Genomic DNA, 17,342 nt, shown 5'->3' on the forward strand with positions numbered 1-17,342 from the left:
CAGCCAACAGTACAAGTGAGAGCCATCTTTCAGTGTCCTCTTTTCAAGGAGTTAATACTGTCAACCTTAGGGAGCCTATTAGAAGTAACCATCCCATGAGATGCTTCGCCTATAGTTCCTGGAGAAGCTGAGTCCATAAGGCCCAAGCAGTCTAGGCAGTGTGAGAGGCTACTTTGGTCCTCCAAAGAACCAAAGAGCCAAGAACATGGAGAATGGGTCCTGCTAGGGTGACTATACATAGAGGACATTTAGGAAGGTCAGAGCTATCGAGGAAGCCTGGACTGGGTAGGCAGAAAGACTCTACACAGAGCAGACCAGTGCACATTAAGTCCAAAAATCCGACAGAATGGTGAAAGAAGGAAGTACTTAGACTGGATTTGAGATCTCAGATGATTCGATCTCTCTACTTTCCTTAAATGTATAATTTTACACATGTACATATTATATATTATGTGATATATAATGTAAAATAAAATGCGCATTTTGAGATAGGGTTTCCAGGTTGGTCTAGGATTCACTATATAACCCAGTCAGGCCTCGAGCTCTTAATCTTCTACCTTCGGTTGCCCAAGTACTAGAATGTAGGTATGTCCCACCATGCCTGGGATCAAAATGAAAACCATGATCTGCTATGAGTCAGTGGAAGTTCCACCCATATCCCGTCATTCTAGATGCTATGTAGGTCGGAGCAAAATGTCCACTTTAATAAATAAAGTTAATGTCATGGATATCTCAAGATAATGTGTTCTCAGATTCTGTTCTCTGCCTTAATTATGTTTCCTGTCACCTTTCATTAAATCAGGAAATAAAAAAAAATCCATTTCAAGGTAAAAGCATAACCAATTCATGTAAAATCTCCTAATGGCAATTACATGATGTAGTTTCCAAAAAGAGTCCCCATTTCGCATGCTGCTGGAATTTCATTGTCAAAATTAAAAGAAAGCAGTAAATTATAAGACAGCAATGCTATGCTGGAAGACACGTTCAATAAGCATTTACAAGTCTGTGCTTAACTATCAGTTTACCCTGAAGAAATCAGCAAAAGAAAAGGACGTTCTCGTCAAAGGGAGTCTTGCTGATTGAGAAGTAATTGTTAGGGCTGGGGAAACTGGGGCTATTTCTATTGGAGAGCAATCTAATGTCACAAACTGTCTGTCCGTCCACTCCCATTTCTGAAATCTCAGCAGTCTGAATATTTCACAGTGCTGTTCTCAACAGAGCTTCCTTCAGAAGCTAGTGTTTCAGTGAAAAAGATACATTGTCACCTCAGAGGAAAGTCACCCTGTCCTCTGCAGCTATGTGGGCACAGCTAGAGCCGAGAGGGGCAGAGGCAAAGCAGGTCTGCAGGGAGCCACCCTAGTGAGGTAGCCAGGAGTGGGACCAGAGCAATCAAGGGTGGGGATTCTGGAAAGGAGCAGCTGCTCACAAGGTGGAAGGGACTTTGGCCAGAGGCTTTTCTCTGCCTTTATCAGCAACACTGCCCAGGACTGAAGTGGCATGCACACAAGTGTACCCATGGGTGAATGGGACCAGTTCTGAGCCCTAAGGCCTCACGTTCGGAGAGGAAGGGAGAGCCAGGTGACTTAGGAGGAGGCCGTGTCTCAGTAGCCGAGGGCTTGGGGTCTACATCTTGTTTCCATGACCTTGGATTCCAGTATTCACCCAATACCTCTTCTTCCATGCCAGGTACCTGGCTGATTTTACAAGATGTATCTCATTTGATCTTTGTGGTTTTGAGCACCTGACTTCAACATGCTTTTGAGGCAAGCTTTCCAACATGCTTGTCTCATGGAGCTGTCAGGAAGGCTTTAAGAATTGGGCATAAGTCCTTCCTTTCTTGCAAGCTCTTAGGGGGTTGGGTAAAAAAAATCCACTCCTATGATGCGACATCCTAGCTGGGAGTCAGTGGCTCATGCTGCTGCTGCTCAGGAGACTGAGAACTGAGCATCACTGTTTGAAGCCAGCTATAGCAGGAAAGTCCATGAGAATATTAAACCAGCAAAAGCTGGAAGTGGAGCTACGACTTAAGTGGTAGAGTGCCAGGCTTGAGCAAAAAAGCTAAGGGACAGCACTCAGGCCCTGAGTTTAAGCTCCAGGACCAGCACAAATTCAACAACAGCAACAACAAATCTACCCTTAAGACGCTAGGTCCAAATAAATAGAAGCAAGCTTTCTACTTACACAGGCTTTGTTAATGAATTGCCTTGCAGCATGATGTGTGTGTGTGTGTGTGTGTGTGTGTGTGTGTGTGTGTGTGTTGTGTAAATGCCCTGTGTTGCCTGATAGAAAGCCAAGGATGAGGGTGTTGGGCACAGGGAGGCACCAGGCGGCTCAGAACTGACCTGATTAACCGCAGAGCTGACCTGAAGTTACAAGGCAGACAAGTGGGAAAAATTCCTAATCTGTAACTTTACAGTTATCTCTCCCCAGGACAGACGTGCCCGCCAGTCCTTGTTCTGTGTTTCTTGCTCAGTGGAGTTGGAATTTCGAGGGGAGCCCCCAAGGTACATCCTATCCTCTCCATCTGGGATTTAGGAGGTAGAGCCTTCCTTCTTATTTCCTCCTCCTCCTCTAGGGATAAATGTGAGAATGGCTGATTTACAGGCATGAGGCAAGAGCTCAGAAAGATCCAGCACTTTCCCAAGGTCCCAGGCTTGGGTTCCTCAGTCCTCCTGCCCCTGGAAGGTCATAGTCACCGTCACCCCTCCACATCAGTGCTCCCCTCCAGAACCTTCCATACTCACCCATGGCTTGACAGGCGATGTCCACAGTTTCTTCCACTTCAGCTAAAATCTGACTCTCAGGCTCTGTGGTGAAATATGGTGGCTCTTTAAACAAGGAAAAAGAAAAAACAAAAGATGGACCCTAAGTAAAAGAAAGATCTCACAAAGGCCACAACAGCCTGACATAATTGGAGCTCCTTTCAAAACAGTTCCCCAAACTTCATCATTAATGATGCCACACACACACACACACACACACACACACACACACACACACACACGGAATTCATGAGCAGCAGGAAAGGCAGTTTATATTCTAAGGATTGCAGAGAGCAAATTACTACTCATGGCGAGGGCTACTTTTCAGTTTATGGGCTTGAATCATGGAATATCTTAATTCACATTTTAGAAGGACCATCCCAAGAGGTTCATAAAGGTTTATATTTACAGCACAGTGTTTTATAGGCTAGTTTGCTTCAGTATCTAAACAATGACTCCCCCAAAGCCTGTCAAATAGAGCAACCTAGCCAGGTGCCTGGTCTGTATCAGCAAGCAATGTAGCTTATTAATATAGTTTTTAAAGTCTTAGTAATTCTTATCTGAAATAGATTTAATATTTCAGTAGAGTGTAAAATAATAGTAAAGGGGGTGTGGGGACCCATCCATCTTTAGAAGCAAAGGCAACTCCCCAACACTGGAATGTCCCCTTGCCTGTGCAACAAAAATACTGCTTGTATTAAACAATGAATTTCCTCTGAGAGTGTATTGTAATCTTCCAGTTTATTCAGCAGAAATTCAGCAGAGGCATGGCTGGGTTCAAGAGTATTAAGGTAGTAGTGATTTCATTATCATGATAACAAAAGGCCTTCTATTCACTTTCTGTGTGGTAATTAATTTCTGGGGACTGTCTTCCAGAGTGGCTTATTTTTATTGAAATGGTGTTGAATGTGGATAATACAGCACTGGAATGCTTCCTATATTGACTGTATCTAAAAAACAGGGTGGGCCCTAAAAAGAGGAGAGAGGAATGAAAATGTAGCACTTCAAAGAAATGATTAAGGAGAAAAGGCTGAAGGGTTCTGAATGGAGGCAAAGTTGGGTATCAATTCTGCAATTACCTGGACCACTCGAGCAGAAACAATCTGCCTGAATTACTCCCCCTCCCACTGGCTGTGGAGATGGCTGAGAATTTGCTAGATGGAACGCTTCTCTGCATGTTATATGCATAGACCAGGTCCAGAGAAATGCATACACAAATATTCCCTGTCCAGTCATATCTCATCAATCACAATGAGAGCAGCATTATTTACATCCTAACTATCCTTTGGCTGCCCCCTTTCCCAGCTCCCGTCAAAGCCCTGGTGCAAAGGTCACAGCCCAGATTCACCTGCAGATGAAGAAGCCAAGGTCAACTGTCATGATCAGATGAAAGGGAAGGGAGGGAGAGGGGAACAGCGTCAAGTCCGGCATCAACATCTGCTTATTGTTTCTACCTCCTTACTCCCAGGGTGTTTTCAGGTAAAGTCCCATACAGAAGTTAGACATAATAGAGAAAGCTCCCATGTGTGCATCCCTCAGATTCCCCCCATGGCAATATTCTGAAGAACTACAGCACAACGTCTGGACTCTGACACAGATGAGGTCACCCTATTTTATCCATGGGTCCCCAGATGGCTTGTGTGTGTGCATTTATATCTGTGCACTGTTATCATGGGGGTGGGCTCTTGGGGCTGTGCTGCATGGAGACACAGAATGGAGACTTGTGATGGTGAGGATATGGTCCACCCCTGCCTTCCATCCCCACTCCACCCCAGCCCCCAGGACCCCAGTCTCTTATTTCTGTAAGTTTTTCCATTCCTGGGATGGTTAAATAAATCATATAGCATGTCCCCTTCAAAGCTGGATTATTTTCATTTAGTGTAATTCCCTTGAGAGCCATCATAAATCTACTCATGAGAGGGTGGTACCTATCACAAGGGGTGCAAAAGGTGCCAAGTGAACAAGAGGGTCACAGGAGACACAAGGACTCCACAGAATGGCCCCTGGGACTGGGACATTTGGTAGGAGCTCCTCCCCATGTACCATCACCCTTACCCCAGGCAGGCCCCAGGTACAGCTCCCCCTTCCTGTCCTCTGTGGCACCTGGCAGAGCAGGCTGGTTCAGATCCATGCCCATCCCTGATCCAGGTAGCTGAGCCTGCAGACTATTACACACCCCTGCACACAGGGGCACACATGAGCATTTGCTGCAGGACTGTCACACTAGCCAAGCAGGAGGAAGGTTTTCCTCCTCATTCCAGTTTCCTTGTTCTCCCACAGTATGCTAGGGTTGTGGGGAAGTAGTTGACTTGCCATGACTGCCAACCACACTATGCAGAAAGACCCACGGGGTACCTGTGCCAGGCCTCAACCTCTTTAAGCACCTACTCTTCAAAGAGGATGAGTGTGTGTCTTAACACACACAGGTCACATTTCTGGAATGGGTATGTGGCCAATTCAGGCCCACACTGGATTGCTAAAAAACTGATCACAGCTGTCAACCAATAATTGCAGACTGAGATGGACACTTCTCTTTTGAAAGAATATGTAGATATGAGGAAAAGGTTCTTATACTCTGTGTTAAATCAGTGTGAAGATAAGCCATTATAGGCCAACTATCCTCCAGGAGAGATGTAAGCCACTGACTCTTCAGTCTTAGAGCCAGAGGTGATATCTCTTCCAGATGGCCCCAAAGCAGGGCCTTCAGACCCCTCCTCTTCAGCAGGTCAGGGTGACAGAGTGGGTTCTGTCTTAGTGGAGATGGGCCATGTGCAATACTGGTTGGCCATGCTTTCCTGTCCCAGGGCTGAGTGATGGCTTCTGTGTGAGTTTCAGGGCTTGTGTGGAGCAGCAGGTCCTGGGCTACACCCTTGGTTGTGACTACTGACCACACATTGCTGCCTTGTCCATTGTGGTAGATAGAGCTGTCCCCAAGGTTGTCCACCCTCCAATCTTGGAGCCTGTGAGCTTGCTTATATGTGAATTAAGGCCATCAATCTGAAAACACAGGGACTAAGGGACGTGGACTGGCCGGGGGGACCTGTTCTAATCACAGGAGAAAGCAGAGAGATCTTTCTCTTTGGAAATAGAAGAGGCAGATGGGAGAAGAGAAGGGAAGAGGAAGAAGAGGGAGAGGAGAGGATGAGGAGGGAGGACAAAAGGGGAAGAAACTATGTTGGGATGGGAACATTTCCAAGCTGCTCAGTTTCAGCTCTAGAAGATTTTGGAGTAAACCACAAAATTGCTTGTCAGCCTTAGTACCAGCATTCTTAAAAAGCAAAAAAGAAAGAGAGAGAAGGGAGAAGGGTGGAGGGAGAAGGGAGAAGGAAAGGGAAGGGAAGGGAAGGGAAGGGAAGGAAGTTAGAACCTTTTTGATGTCTAGTGCTAGTTCTCAGTAAGTTGCTCTCGGCCTTCCGAGTGTTTCGGAGTGCAACGTCTGGTGTGCTAGGATGAGTACCCTCAGGGGCGCAGGCGAGGGTGGACTTGGTGATGCATTCGTGCAGGCTGATTCTGTGGAGGAAGCTGCACACCCCGCATGCCTGATCCAAGATGCCGAAGGGGTGGAGGCAGGCTCATCACATTCATCTCCAGGGAAGAAGCGGTGGTGCTCACACAGGCCGGAGACACACCCTGATCTGATTTCAGGGCCATCTGACGTGCGTTATAACTGAGTCATGCCAGCAGCATACACAGCCATGGTTTTAATACCTCATCAAATCTCCACCAGACAAGAGGTGTGAAGCTTTCTTTACACCCTCCCTGTGTGGGGGGAGGTGGAAGCTAAGGCCGGCAGAGGCAGTGATGATTGTTCAAGCTGGTGAAGAGTACAGGTAGAAGGTGACCCGAGGCCACACATTTCATGCCACGCACACTCCAAGTGTCCTGCATGCCATGGAACATAGCCAGTGAGACTGTAGAAGGGAACCTGTGAGGTGCATAGCCGTAATCCCTGCACAGCCAGATGCCCCAAGTCCAGGCAGGCCTCCCCCCGAAGCAGGCACCACACCCCAAAGGCAGCAGTGTAGGTGGGAGGTGAAGGAAGTACCTCCAGAGGCCAGCTGATACCTAGGCAGCGCTGGCTGTGGGCCACTGGCACCTCTTCAGCTTGGCATACAAGCCCCACTGCCACAGGCAGCAGAGCAGCAGAGCTGATGGGGGGATGGGGGGTGCTGCTACCCATGTCCATCCCTGCTCCTTCTGCTTGCCATGGTGGAAGAGGTGGCTGGTGTGTGGGAGGGCGCTGGCACAGGGACAAGCCGTGGAGGGCAGAGGCCGTGCTGCACTGGCCGTGGTGTGTGAGATTGGGCACAGTGCAGAGTGGGGCACCAGGCATCATCAGCGGGCAGCGCACTGTTCGGGCCAGAGCTCGGGGCTCCTGCTTCAACCTCCGAAACGAGCCAGCGAGGAAGATGACAGGTGGAGTAAACAGCCGCTGGTGGTCTGTCTTGTCTCATCAGTGTGAGATAAAAAGTAATCGGGAGCCAATTTGTTTCTGCTTTCTTTCATCTGCATGCTCATATCATAGCATTTTTCCTACTTCTGCCCACGACAGCCCAGTGGGATGGACTGTGGGTCTCCAGGCTCCCTCTGTGTGGGTAACCATCTCACCAGGTTCTCTCCAGGGCTTTCCCAGCATGATCCCACCATGAAGTCCCACTACCACAGCAAATTCTTCTCAACAAAAGAGCGTGCGTGCGTGCGTGCGTGTGCATGTACGGGTGCATGCGTGCATGTATGCTGAATCAGGGCCTTGCATTTGCTAGGCAAACACTCTACCAATTGAGCCAGAACTCCAGAATTTTCTGCTTTAGTTATTTTTTTAGAATGCACGTCCATGGCTACCTCAGTCACAGTCTTTCTATCCTTGCCTCCCAAGTAATTAAGACTACAGGCATGCACCACTATACCAAACTTCACAAAGGGGACTCGAACGTTATGAAGAAATATGGTACATTCAGACACCTTTCCATAAGACCACAGGGAGGTGGGGCCTGCAGAACACCTAACCAATTTGCTTTTGAATTCTGATATACTTGCAAGAGCAAAGTTCATGTGATAGATTTAAATACTTTAAAATGGAATTATGATGGAAACAAACATTCTAGTTTACAGGAAGATAAATTTCCTCTCTTGTTTAAATTACCTGAAAATATTTTAACACAATATAGGTCTGTCTACTAGAGATTTATACATCACAAATTTTCATTTCGGCTCCATCTATAATGCACTGTGTTTATAAAGCTGTAGATCAACCCTGGTGGAAGTGTGTGAAGAGACTCTGGCATGGAATATTTGCATTCATGGTGAACAGGCCATCTCCAAGCAGGCAGTAGAGGAGCTTGGAGCCTCACGGTGAGGTCAGTTGTGATTTGCCTCCCCAGCTGCTGCTCTGGTTCCTATGCCCCCGTTATGCCGCTTCTAGAGGCCTACAGGTATGTGATGTCAGGTATTTAGCAGATTCACACATGGCGGGGGGGGGGGGGGGCTTCTGGTTAAAGATGGTGAAGCCATTCGAGCAGGCCTTGGCACTCTTTCTAACTCCCTAGAATATATGAGCTTTTCTTTCTTTCTTCCTTCCTTCTTTCCGTTCCTTCTTTCTTCCTTTCCTTTCCCTTCCTTCCTTCCTTTCTTTCTTCCTTCTTTCCTACCTTCCTTCCTTTCCTCCCTCCCTCCCTTCCTCCCTTCCCTCCTTCCCTTCCTTCCCTTCCTTCCCTTCCCTTCCTTCCTTCCTTCCTTCCTTCCTTCCTTCCTTCCTTCCTTCCTTCCTTCCTCCCTTCCTTCTGTCCTTCCTTCCTTCCTTCCTTCCTTCCTTCCTTCCTTCCTTCCTTCCTTCCTTCCTTCCTTCCTCTTCTTCCTCCTCCTCCTTCTCCTCTTCCTCCTTCTTTTCTTCCTCCTCCTTCTTTTATTTTTGGCCAAGTGGCAAACTTGAACAATGTATTATGGATTCCTCCTATTTTGTCTTCCTCTCTCCCAGATAGCTTGTCCTTCCTGGAACTGACCTCTAAGATCCTCACTTAGCAGTGGCTATTGCTGGGAACCAGAAGTCACCAAGACAGTAATACACACACACACACACACACACACACACACACACACACACACACACACACACACACCTGGGCCTGAAGCTGGGGGAAATGAAAAGAAATTTTTAAAAAAGGGACCTGTACAACAACTTAATGTGGCTGGCTCATGATCTGAAAATGAGTTTTTACATTTCCTAGCCCCGGGGTGAGTTGTGCTTCCCCTTCTCTCCTCCAGCATTAGAGTGGGGCAATGCCAATGGGCTCAGTGTTACCTTTGGTCTTCCCTGGTTCTGGGTCAATAATGGAGCCACGTTTAGAAAGTATTTCATCTTTCAATGGAGCCAAAGGTAACACCCCATAGCTTTAGCTTCCTCCAGGATCACCACAGGCAGCAGAAGTAAGGAGGAAGCAGGAAAATGAACGGAGATGGGCGTTACCATCCACTCCAAGTTTAACCTTCAGAAATGATCTGAAGGACACTTCCTGCAAGCATCAGGAGCATCTGTACTTTGGAGTCAATGGCTCTGCATTCTTAGCAAAGAACATTGTGAATGTGGAATTCCAATGCAAACTCACCCCCATTGGCTGGGTTAGAAACAAAGTCAGAGGCCTGGCACCAGCGCTACACAGCTGTTCAGTAGGCTGAGATCTGAGGATCAAAATTTGAAGCCAGCAGAGGCAATTAGCCACCAAAAGCTGGAAGTGGAAGTGGAGCTGTGGCTCAAGTAATATAGTGTTAGCCTCAAGGTGGCATCTAGTCTAGGCCCTGAGTTCAATCCCTAGTTTTTTTTTTTTTTTTTTTTTTTTTTTGCTGGTCCCAGGCTTGAGCTGAGGGCCTGAGCACTGTTCTTGGACTAACCTCAAGGCTCTATCACTGGAGCCACAGCATTGTTTTCAGCTTTTTTTTTTTTTAACGTATGTGTTACTGAGGAATTGAACCCAGGTCTTCATGCATGCTAAGCCAGCACTCTATCACTAGACCAAACTCCCAGCCCCTCAGTCCCTAATTATGAGCACACAACAAGCAAAGTCAGGTGCCGGAGATGTGGCTCACTGGAATATCACTGGCATTCATCTCAGCAATGCAAAGATAAAACACCACCAAAATAAAGTCAGAGCAGCATAGGGCGGTGTTTTGTCTGCTGCAAGAGCCAAGCTGGGGCACTCTCTGAGCATTACCTATGATGGAGAGGAAGGCTTTGGCCCTGGCTGGCTCGAAGGCGTGCCCTGGAAGCGAGGCCTCGCAGACGTACAGCCCCGTGTCGGCTGATGTGGGGTTGATGATGGTTAGGCGTCTGCCGAAGCTGTGTAGCCCACTGCTGAGTCGCACTCCATTTCTCTTCCAGTGCATGCTCACCTCTTCCACAGGCCTGTGAGCGCAAGGACATCAGTGACAACGATTGTGAATCATGTAGGTAGCAGTAATAATAATAATTTCCAGGCATTCAGCACAAGCTCGACAAAGCTAATTCTACCAGGAACCATGGCGGGCTGAACAATGGACATTTAAAAATCAATCCAGATACAGTGCTACTCCCTTGCCATGCGCCTCGGCCATACATTGTGCTCAAGGACTATTGAGCAAGGATAGCTAATTGCGGTACCAATGGACCGTAAGTGCTAATGATTCCATTTGCTCAGGAAAAGAATGTTTAAAATAAATACTACTAGGGGACACTATAGCTACATGGGAGGCGTGACCATCCCCACCCAATCCCGGCGTGATTACAAGCCAGGCAGAAAGTGTCTAGGACTGCAGAAGGGAAAGGAATAAACTTCCCTTTGCTCTTGCTCTTCCCCACCTGGCCTAGCAGAAGAACCCTCCACCTGTGCCCATGCTGAGCACCAGTTTCTCCCCCAGGAGAATGGGCAACCTGGGTTTCCATGTCGCTGCATGTCCATACCTGGCATTGGCAATGCACTCCAAGGTGGTCTCACTGGACCCTGCCACCACACTCTTGTTGCCCGGGGCAACCACAATGACTGGGGCCATAGTTTCCGGTGCAGCACTATTTCCTGTGGCAGAGAACACGAAATGGTGCATGGAATGCTTTGTCATGGAAGAAGAGGTAAGGAGAAGGCGATGGATAGAGCTCTCACAGAGCCACCTGGATAGGAAACCCAGAGTTACCACCCCCCATCGGACTTCCTAGAGGACCCTGGGGTATGGCATTCCTGTCAACTACAGGAATGGGGGTCCAGGCACAGCCAATCTTGTCTGCTGCACTCAAAGCCAGAGACCTGGATGCCCGGTGCCTGGGGACCTCTGGGTGCTGGTGAACTACTCAGCATTTTCCAAAGGCTTGCTGGCTTTATATGATTTGATTTTTCTATTGAGTTAAGACTTTTCTTACTGTGTCACCCTGGCATACCCACTGCTTCAGATTCAGTCAGCTGTGTGGTCAGGTACTCTGTTAGCGCCAGGTCACAGAAAGAACCAGTAGTGAGCTTCTTGGGGCGAACATGTTCAGTCAACCAAGTGTTGCTACCTCGCTCTCCCCCTGCCCTTGCCATCTCATCGTTCTTTTCTGTAAATACCCGGAATCCATCTCTCTTTTGTGAGTATCAAATATAAATAATTTAGCTCATACTTCTGGAGACATGGAAGGGAAAAAATAGGATGCATTTTAGCCACTTTTCTCTAAAATACATTTAGCATCAAAATTAAACTACCCACAGCACACTTTACTACTGTTTATTTAGGGAAAATGAAGATGGAGCTGTATTTATGGAGTGGGCATTTCAATAAAGAGTGGAGATGTAAGAGATGGGGAAATAAAAACAAATCTCAATGATGACAAATGCAAAATGCCCTCTCTAAGGCTTTATGCTGCAAAAGTCCATTTGCTAGTGGGAGCAGCTCAGAACTCTGGTCCATAGAAGGTTCTGGCCTGTGGGCTGAGTGGATCACAGAGGGAAGGATGGGGTAGTGGAGACCTGATCTCTGATCAACACTGGGTTCTCCTAGCTCTGTATCTGCCTACACAGGATGTACATTTTTTTTTTTTGCATAGGGGCGGGGAGTGCCAGTCGCAGGCTTGAAAATAGGGCACTACCCATGAGCTTTTTTGCTCAAGGCTGACATTCTACCACTTAAGCTACAGTGCCACTTCTGGACTTTTGATGGTCAGTTGAAGAACAGAGACTGGCAGGCTTTACTGCCTGGGCTGGGTTGGAACTGTGATCCTCATATCTCAGCACCCTGAATAGCTAGGATTATATACATTGGCCGAGAATGTCAGTAAAAGTGTATGTAAACCTCTAAATAAAGTTGCAGGCACAGTCATCAATTAATGTTGTGTGTGTGTGCTGGCACTGGAGCTTGAACTCAGGCCTAGGTGCTGTTCCTTAGCTTTTTTGCTCAAGACTGGTGCTCTACCACTTAAGCCTGTCCTGCCCTGGCTGGCTTTGAACCAGAATCCTCAGTTCTCAGCTTCCTGAGCAGCTGGGCTGACAGGCCTGAGCTGCACTAGTGCCCTGGATGATGGCTCAAATTAATTTTCCTAAACCCACACATTGATTCCTTGATGGAGAATGATCTCACACACCCAAGAGGCGCTGGAGGCAGCCGTGGTTTTATCCATGCCCTGAGGCTTCCGAATCTCCTCTGGAATCCCCCATGAAAGCTCTGTGATTGTGGGCTGGATCTCAGGCTCTGAGGAGCACTGGAGTCCTGACACATGCATGGCCACCAGAGGGTGAATGAAGCAGCAAACTGCAGGCCAACCTGCCCATCACCTGTGAAGGATGTTGTGAGGAGAAACGACCCATGAAGCTAGCATTTGCAAATAGTTAAGAGAAGTGAAGGAGTGCAGCAGTGAGAGCTGAAAGGTCACTGAGCAAGGCACTTGCTTGGCATTTATCACCACAAGGCACAGGGGAAACCCACACTCAGAGCTTGATATCACCCGGGCAGGACAGGCCGAGACCACTGGCCTGCGCACTAGACAGGTACATCCTGAGCTGTGTCCTCAGGGGGCTGATATAGCAAAGACCCCATTCTACCCAAGGTTAGAAAGATGAACCGATCTTTAGCTTGATTCACATGAGACCAGACTTTTATTGATGTCACAGTTTAAGCACACACATGTGCACAGCCAGGGCTGCCTCTCACAGTTCTAAGTTGAGTGACTTGCCCCAATCATGCTGAGCAATGCCAGCTTGGCCTCTGACCCAGTCCCTAGCTAGTTCCTGTGTTTAAATGTTTTATTTTTATTTTTTTCTGGTACTGGAGCTTGAACTGAACTCAGGGAGGGCCTCATGCTCTTGCTTTTTTTTTTTTTTTCCTGCTCAGAGCAGGTGCTCTAGTGCGTAAGCCACATCTCTACTTTCAGCCTTTTGCTGGCTAACTAGAGAGAAGAATCTCACAAACTTTCTGACTTGGGCTGACTCTGAACCTTGGTCTTCAGATCGCAGCTTCCTGAGCAGCTAGGATTACAGGCTTGAGCCACTACCAACCCAGCAGCAGCCCCTGTTTTGGTTAGTCTCACAGTATCTGAGCTGTAACCGGCTACTGAAGTCAGTGATTTATTAATTTATTATTATTCTGTCTAAGTAACCTGGAGCTACTACTCATCCTCCTTTCCAATATCCTCCATTAACAATTCATTGCTGTAAACCAATGAATATCATCCCTGCCCCTTGAAAGTACTAGAATTTGAACTCAGGACCTTGTGCTTGCTTACTAGGTAAATGTTCTACCACTTGAGCTATACTCCAATTCCATTTTTGCTTTAGCCTGTTTTCAGACAGGTTCCTACATTTATGCCTGGAGCTGGCCTTGAGCCATGATCCTCCTATCTGTGTTTCCCACATAGCTGGGGTCACAGCCTGCACTGCTGCAGGTGTTCACTTGCTGGTAATGATGAAGTCTTACTAATTTTTTATTGCTCAGGCTGGTTTTGAACTATGATCTTTCCAATCTCTGCCTCCTCAGTAGTTGGGATTATAGGTATGGGTTACCATACTCATTCCAAGAAATATATTCATCTATTATCTTTCTTTTGCATAATGCTGTCTTGGCCTAATAAAAACTTCAGTTGTGCTGTTATCTAAAAGGAACTTAATTAGGACATTTCTTCCCCCAAGCATCTTCTTAATTGAGGCTTCTCAGCAGTTGTCTCTGCCGACCCTTTCCAGGATAGTCTCTGGTGGCTGAGTGGAGATACTGAATTAAGAGGACTCTGGAAGCCAGCGCAGGTGGACTAGGCAACTTTAGAGGCAGGCAGAGAGCAAACTTGAGATGCAGCGTCTTTGTACTAGAGTGAAGAGCTCACAGTGGGGGGAGGGGGGAGTTCGACCTAATCACCATCCACTTCCCCTCATGAACTTCCTCACTCCCCGAAGAGGCTGAGCAGGGAGAGACAGTCCAGATCGTGCTTAATTAAAAAGGATGCTTAAAGAATAGCAAGTCTTTCAAGTAGGTAAAAAAAAAAGTTCCAAAGTAAACCGACCTGCTAAGCTGTGGAATGATGGGAGATCAAGTGTTCCCAATGGAAGATGGTCAGACATAGTGCTGAAGGCAGAAGAGCCGAGCAGAGCACGGGCCAGCAGGCTCAGGGCTGTGAGCACAAGGAGCCACCTCAGCAGACCCAGGCTTGAAGGATGGGAGAGAAGCAAAGAAGCCACAAGGCCACGCAGAGCAGGCCTGCTGGAGAGGACAGCAAAGGCAGCGACGCAGATCTCTCCTGCAGGTCACACTGGGCGTGCGGAAGCTCCAGGGGCTGCACAGACCCTGGAGCAGAAAGCGGGAGGACTGAGGACTGTATGATGGAAAGGTCAGCTCAAGAGGCGCTCTGAGGACACAGAGCTATATTCCTGGGGAGCAGGGTGAGCCTCTGGAAGCTTGGGGCAGAGCAGGGCTGTCACACGACTTGTGTTGAGAGACAGATTCTGATGACTGTGGTGGAAATTCACTGGAGTGGCAAAGAACCCCACGAGGGTGGTGATGGGGGACTGCTGGTGGGAATGTGAGGACACAGGCCCTCTAGGGCCCTCCCTGGCCTAGGGACAGTGAGACTGGATGGAGCTGGAAGAGGGAAGCTGCCATTTCTATGATAGGAGGACATGAGGAAGGGAGCAAGGAGGCCGCTGGCAGGCATGCACAGTGGTGGCCTCTTCCGGGTCTTCTCTGGACCAAGTGCCAGCACGCTCACTTCAGATGGTGCCTGAGGTGTGAAGCGAAGCCAGTTACGATTCTGCCTAGGCCACTAACCCTGCATCCTCCCCAAGTTCCTAAAATTCATGAGAATGTGTCCTCAGGCCATGCAGGCCAGCAATTGTGACTTGGTGACAAGTTTAGCCTTGGCCTTTCTAGTCACTCTGTACCAATCAAAATGTCCCGCCCCAATCCCCATCCATGGTCCCAAGCACTGCCCTTCCCCCCAGGGGTCCAGGTAGGGCAAATTCCACACATGGGGGGGGGAGTTTTCTCCATAGGGCAGTTGGTCTCCCTATCTGCCGAGCTTCTCACCTTCTCAGCACTGGTCAGTGAGCATCCTGCAGACAGGCACACACGTGGGATATGCAGAGAAGTAACTCACCTTCAGCCAAGAGCTGTGATATATCCAGATTCCTTTTGTCATGAAAAAAATAGCACAGAGCCTTAGCCAGGCCTTGTGTGGAATTTGCCCTGCCTGGGTCCTTGTGCCTCTGAGATACAGAGACAGTGGCAGGCCGAGACAACACCCCTTCCTCTTCTTAAACACTCAAAAAAGCTGGGTGCTGGTGGCTCACACTTGTTATCCTAGCTAGCAAGAGGCTGGGATCTGAGGATTGCGGCTCAAAGCCAGCCCAGAGAGAAAAGTCTGGAAGCTCTTATCTCCAATTAACCACCAGAAAACCAGGAAAACTGTGGTTAATTCAAGCCCTATGGCTGATAATAAAAAGAAAACAAAAAGCACTCAGAGAGAGATATTGGCTTCAATGCTTCTCCCCTTGAGGTGAGGTGGTCAGTGACTCAATCAAGGGCCAGAACAACTGTTCCCCAAAAGAACACTCAAGAAGCTGGGTGCCAGCGGCTCAACGCCTGTCATCCTAGCTGCTCAGAAGGGTGACATCTGAGAATCATGGTTCAAAACCAGTCTGGGCAGGAAAGTCTGTGACACTCTTATCCCCAATGAACCACTAGAAAAGAGAAGTGGCACTGTGGCTCAAGTGGTAGAGCACTAGCCTTGACCTGAAGAGCTCAGGGACAGGACCCGAGGCCCTGAATTCAAGCCCCACGACCAACAAAACAACAATAACGAGGACCCCATGTACTACAATAGATAGGTAACTGATTTCTGGGATTTCTTGCTGTCTCACACAGAAGTCCTCCTTGCCTTCTTCCTCCTTTTTGCCTGGGAAGCAGCTGGATAGGTCTCCTATGGCAAAATCTGTCCCTCCCTCCCAGCCAGAAGTTGGGGGCTTATATCAACTTACCAGTAGCTAAGAGGCTTTCCTCCACTTCCCTGGTCCCTTACTCTCCTTCTCAATGAACGTTGCCTCTGCTGCTGCTTTTCCTGCCTCAAAATTCCCCAAAGAACCCAAGGCCCCTGGTGGTATGAGTGCTGCTCGTATACTTGGTGGCTGTAAATATTGTCATGAGGCTGGCTCCTTGCTCTGTTCTGCCTGGGACATCAAGTGGAATTTGCCAGAACCTCTGAGGAAAATGTCCTGTCTTGGTTTGTCTGTGGATCCTGCTATCTAAGCATCTGTGTGTGGCAGAGCCACCTCACAAGGCCTGTGATCCCAGCGCCTATCCTCAACCCCACCATGTTGGGTCTGCCAGACACCAACTTGACACACCATTCTCCTAACACGCAGGGCGAGCCAGCCATGCACTCTTCCCACGTGGAGTGGAGAGAGGTCTGCCACAAAAGAAGCTGTTTACAACGGCCATCATGGCCTCTCAGGCTGGAATCCACCTGCCAGCTTTCACCACTTAGCATCTAAATCTCTAGAGGTTCCAGTTTTGTAAAAATCAGGGTCTCACTACCAGGTTCCCAGGTGAGGGAGGCTCCTGCATCACTCAAAACCTCAAAATCTTCCTGCTCCAGAAACAGTTGTTCGGATATTTGTAGAAACCCAAGAGAAAATACATCTAAAAACAAAGCCAGAGATACAGATGTTTCTTCTCAGGGAACAGAATGGGATGGACCGCTTCCCTTTGGACTCTTGAAATGCATGGTCTGATGAAGCATGAGGACCCACTGAGGTGAAGAGGTGGGAGATGGAGAGCGGAGGGGTAAGGGCGAAGGGGTGGGCACATTAGGGTAGAGGATGGGGCAAATCTTTCCAAGATAGCCAAAGGCATGTGGGATACTGGGGTGATGGCTGATCTTTAGCACATGAATGGTGGGTGGCTCTAGGGGACAGGGTGACCACTGTGGGGGTGGGGAGGATGGGCCCCCAGGGAGCGCTCACTGTCAAGGGTAGTGAGAACACTAGAGCCTTGCAAGAAGGAAGTGTGGGAAGGAAGCTGGCATCTTTTTCCCAAATGGACAGGGACTCCCATATATAAAATAAGGCCAATCTCACTCCGATTCCAAAGGTGAGTCTCAGAGTTTACCTC

General features: G+C 48.3%; 1 protein-coding gene across 1 annotated transcript in view; it reads right to left on the reverse strand.

The window, feature by feature from the left end:
* Sdk1 (sidekick cell adhesion molecule 1) overlaps nucleotides 1-17,342 on the reverse strand; it is an 803,720-nt gene that overhangs the window by 200,746 nt on the left and 585,632 nt on the right. Inside the window, exons 6-8 of the mRNA XM_090329832.1 lie at nucleotides 10,693-10,804; nucleotides 9,968-10,158; nucleotides 2,745-2,828 (exon numbers count right to left, since the gene is read on the reverse strand). Of these exons, the coding sequence (XP_090185958.1) occupies nucleotides 2,745-2,828; nucleotides 9,968-10,158; nucleotides 10,693-10,804 (387 nt within the window). The remainder of the gene's footprint in view (nucleotides 1-2,744; nucleotides 2,829-9,967; nucleotides 10,159-10,692; nucleotides 10,805-17,342) is intronic.

This window comes from Megascapheus bottae, chromosome 3, assembly GCF_031878675.1.
Source record: "Megascapheus bottae isolate mThoBot1 chromosome 3, mThoBot2.hap1, whole genome shotgun sequence".
In the NCBI taxonomy this organism is placed as follows: domain Eukaryota; kingdom Metazoa; phylum Chordata; class Mammalia; order Rodentia; family Geomyidae; genus Megascapheus; species Megascapheus bottae.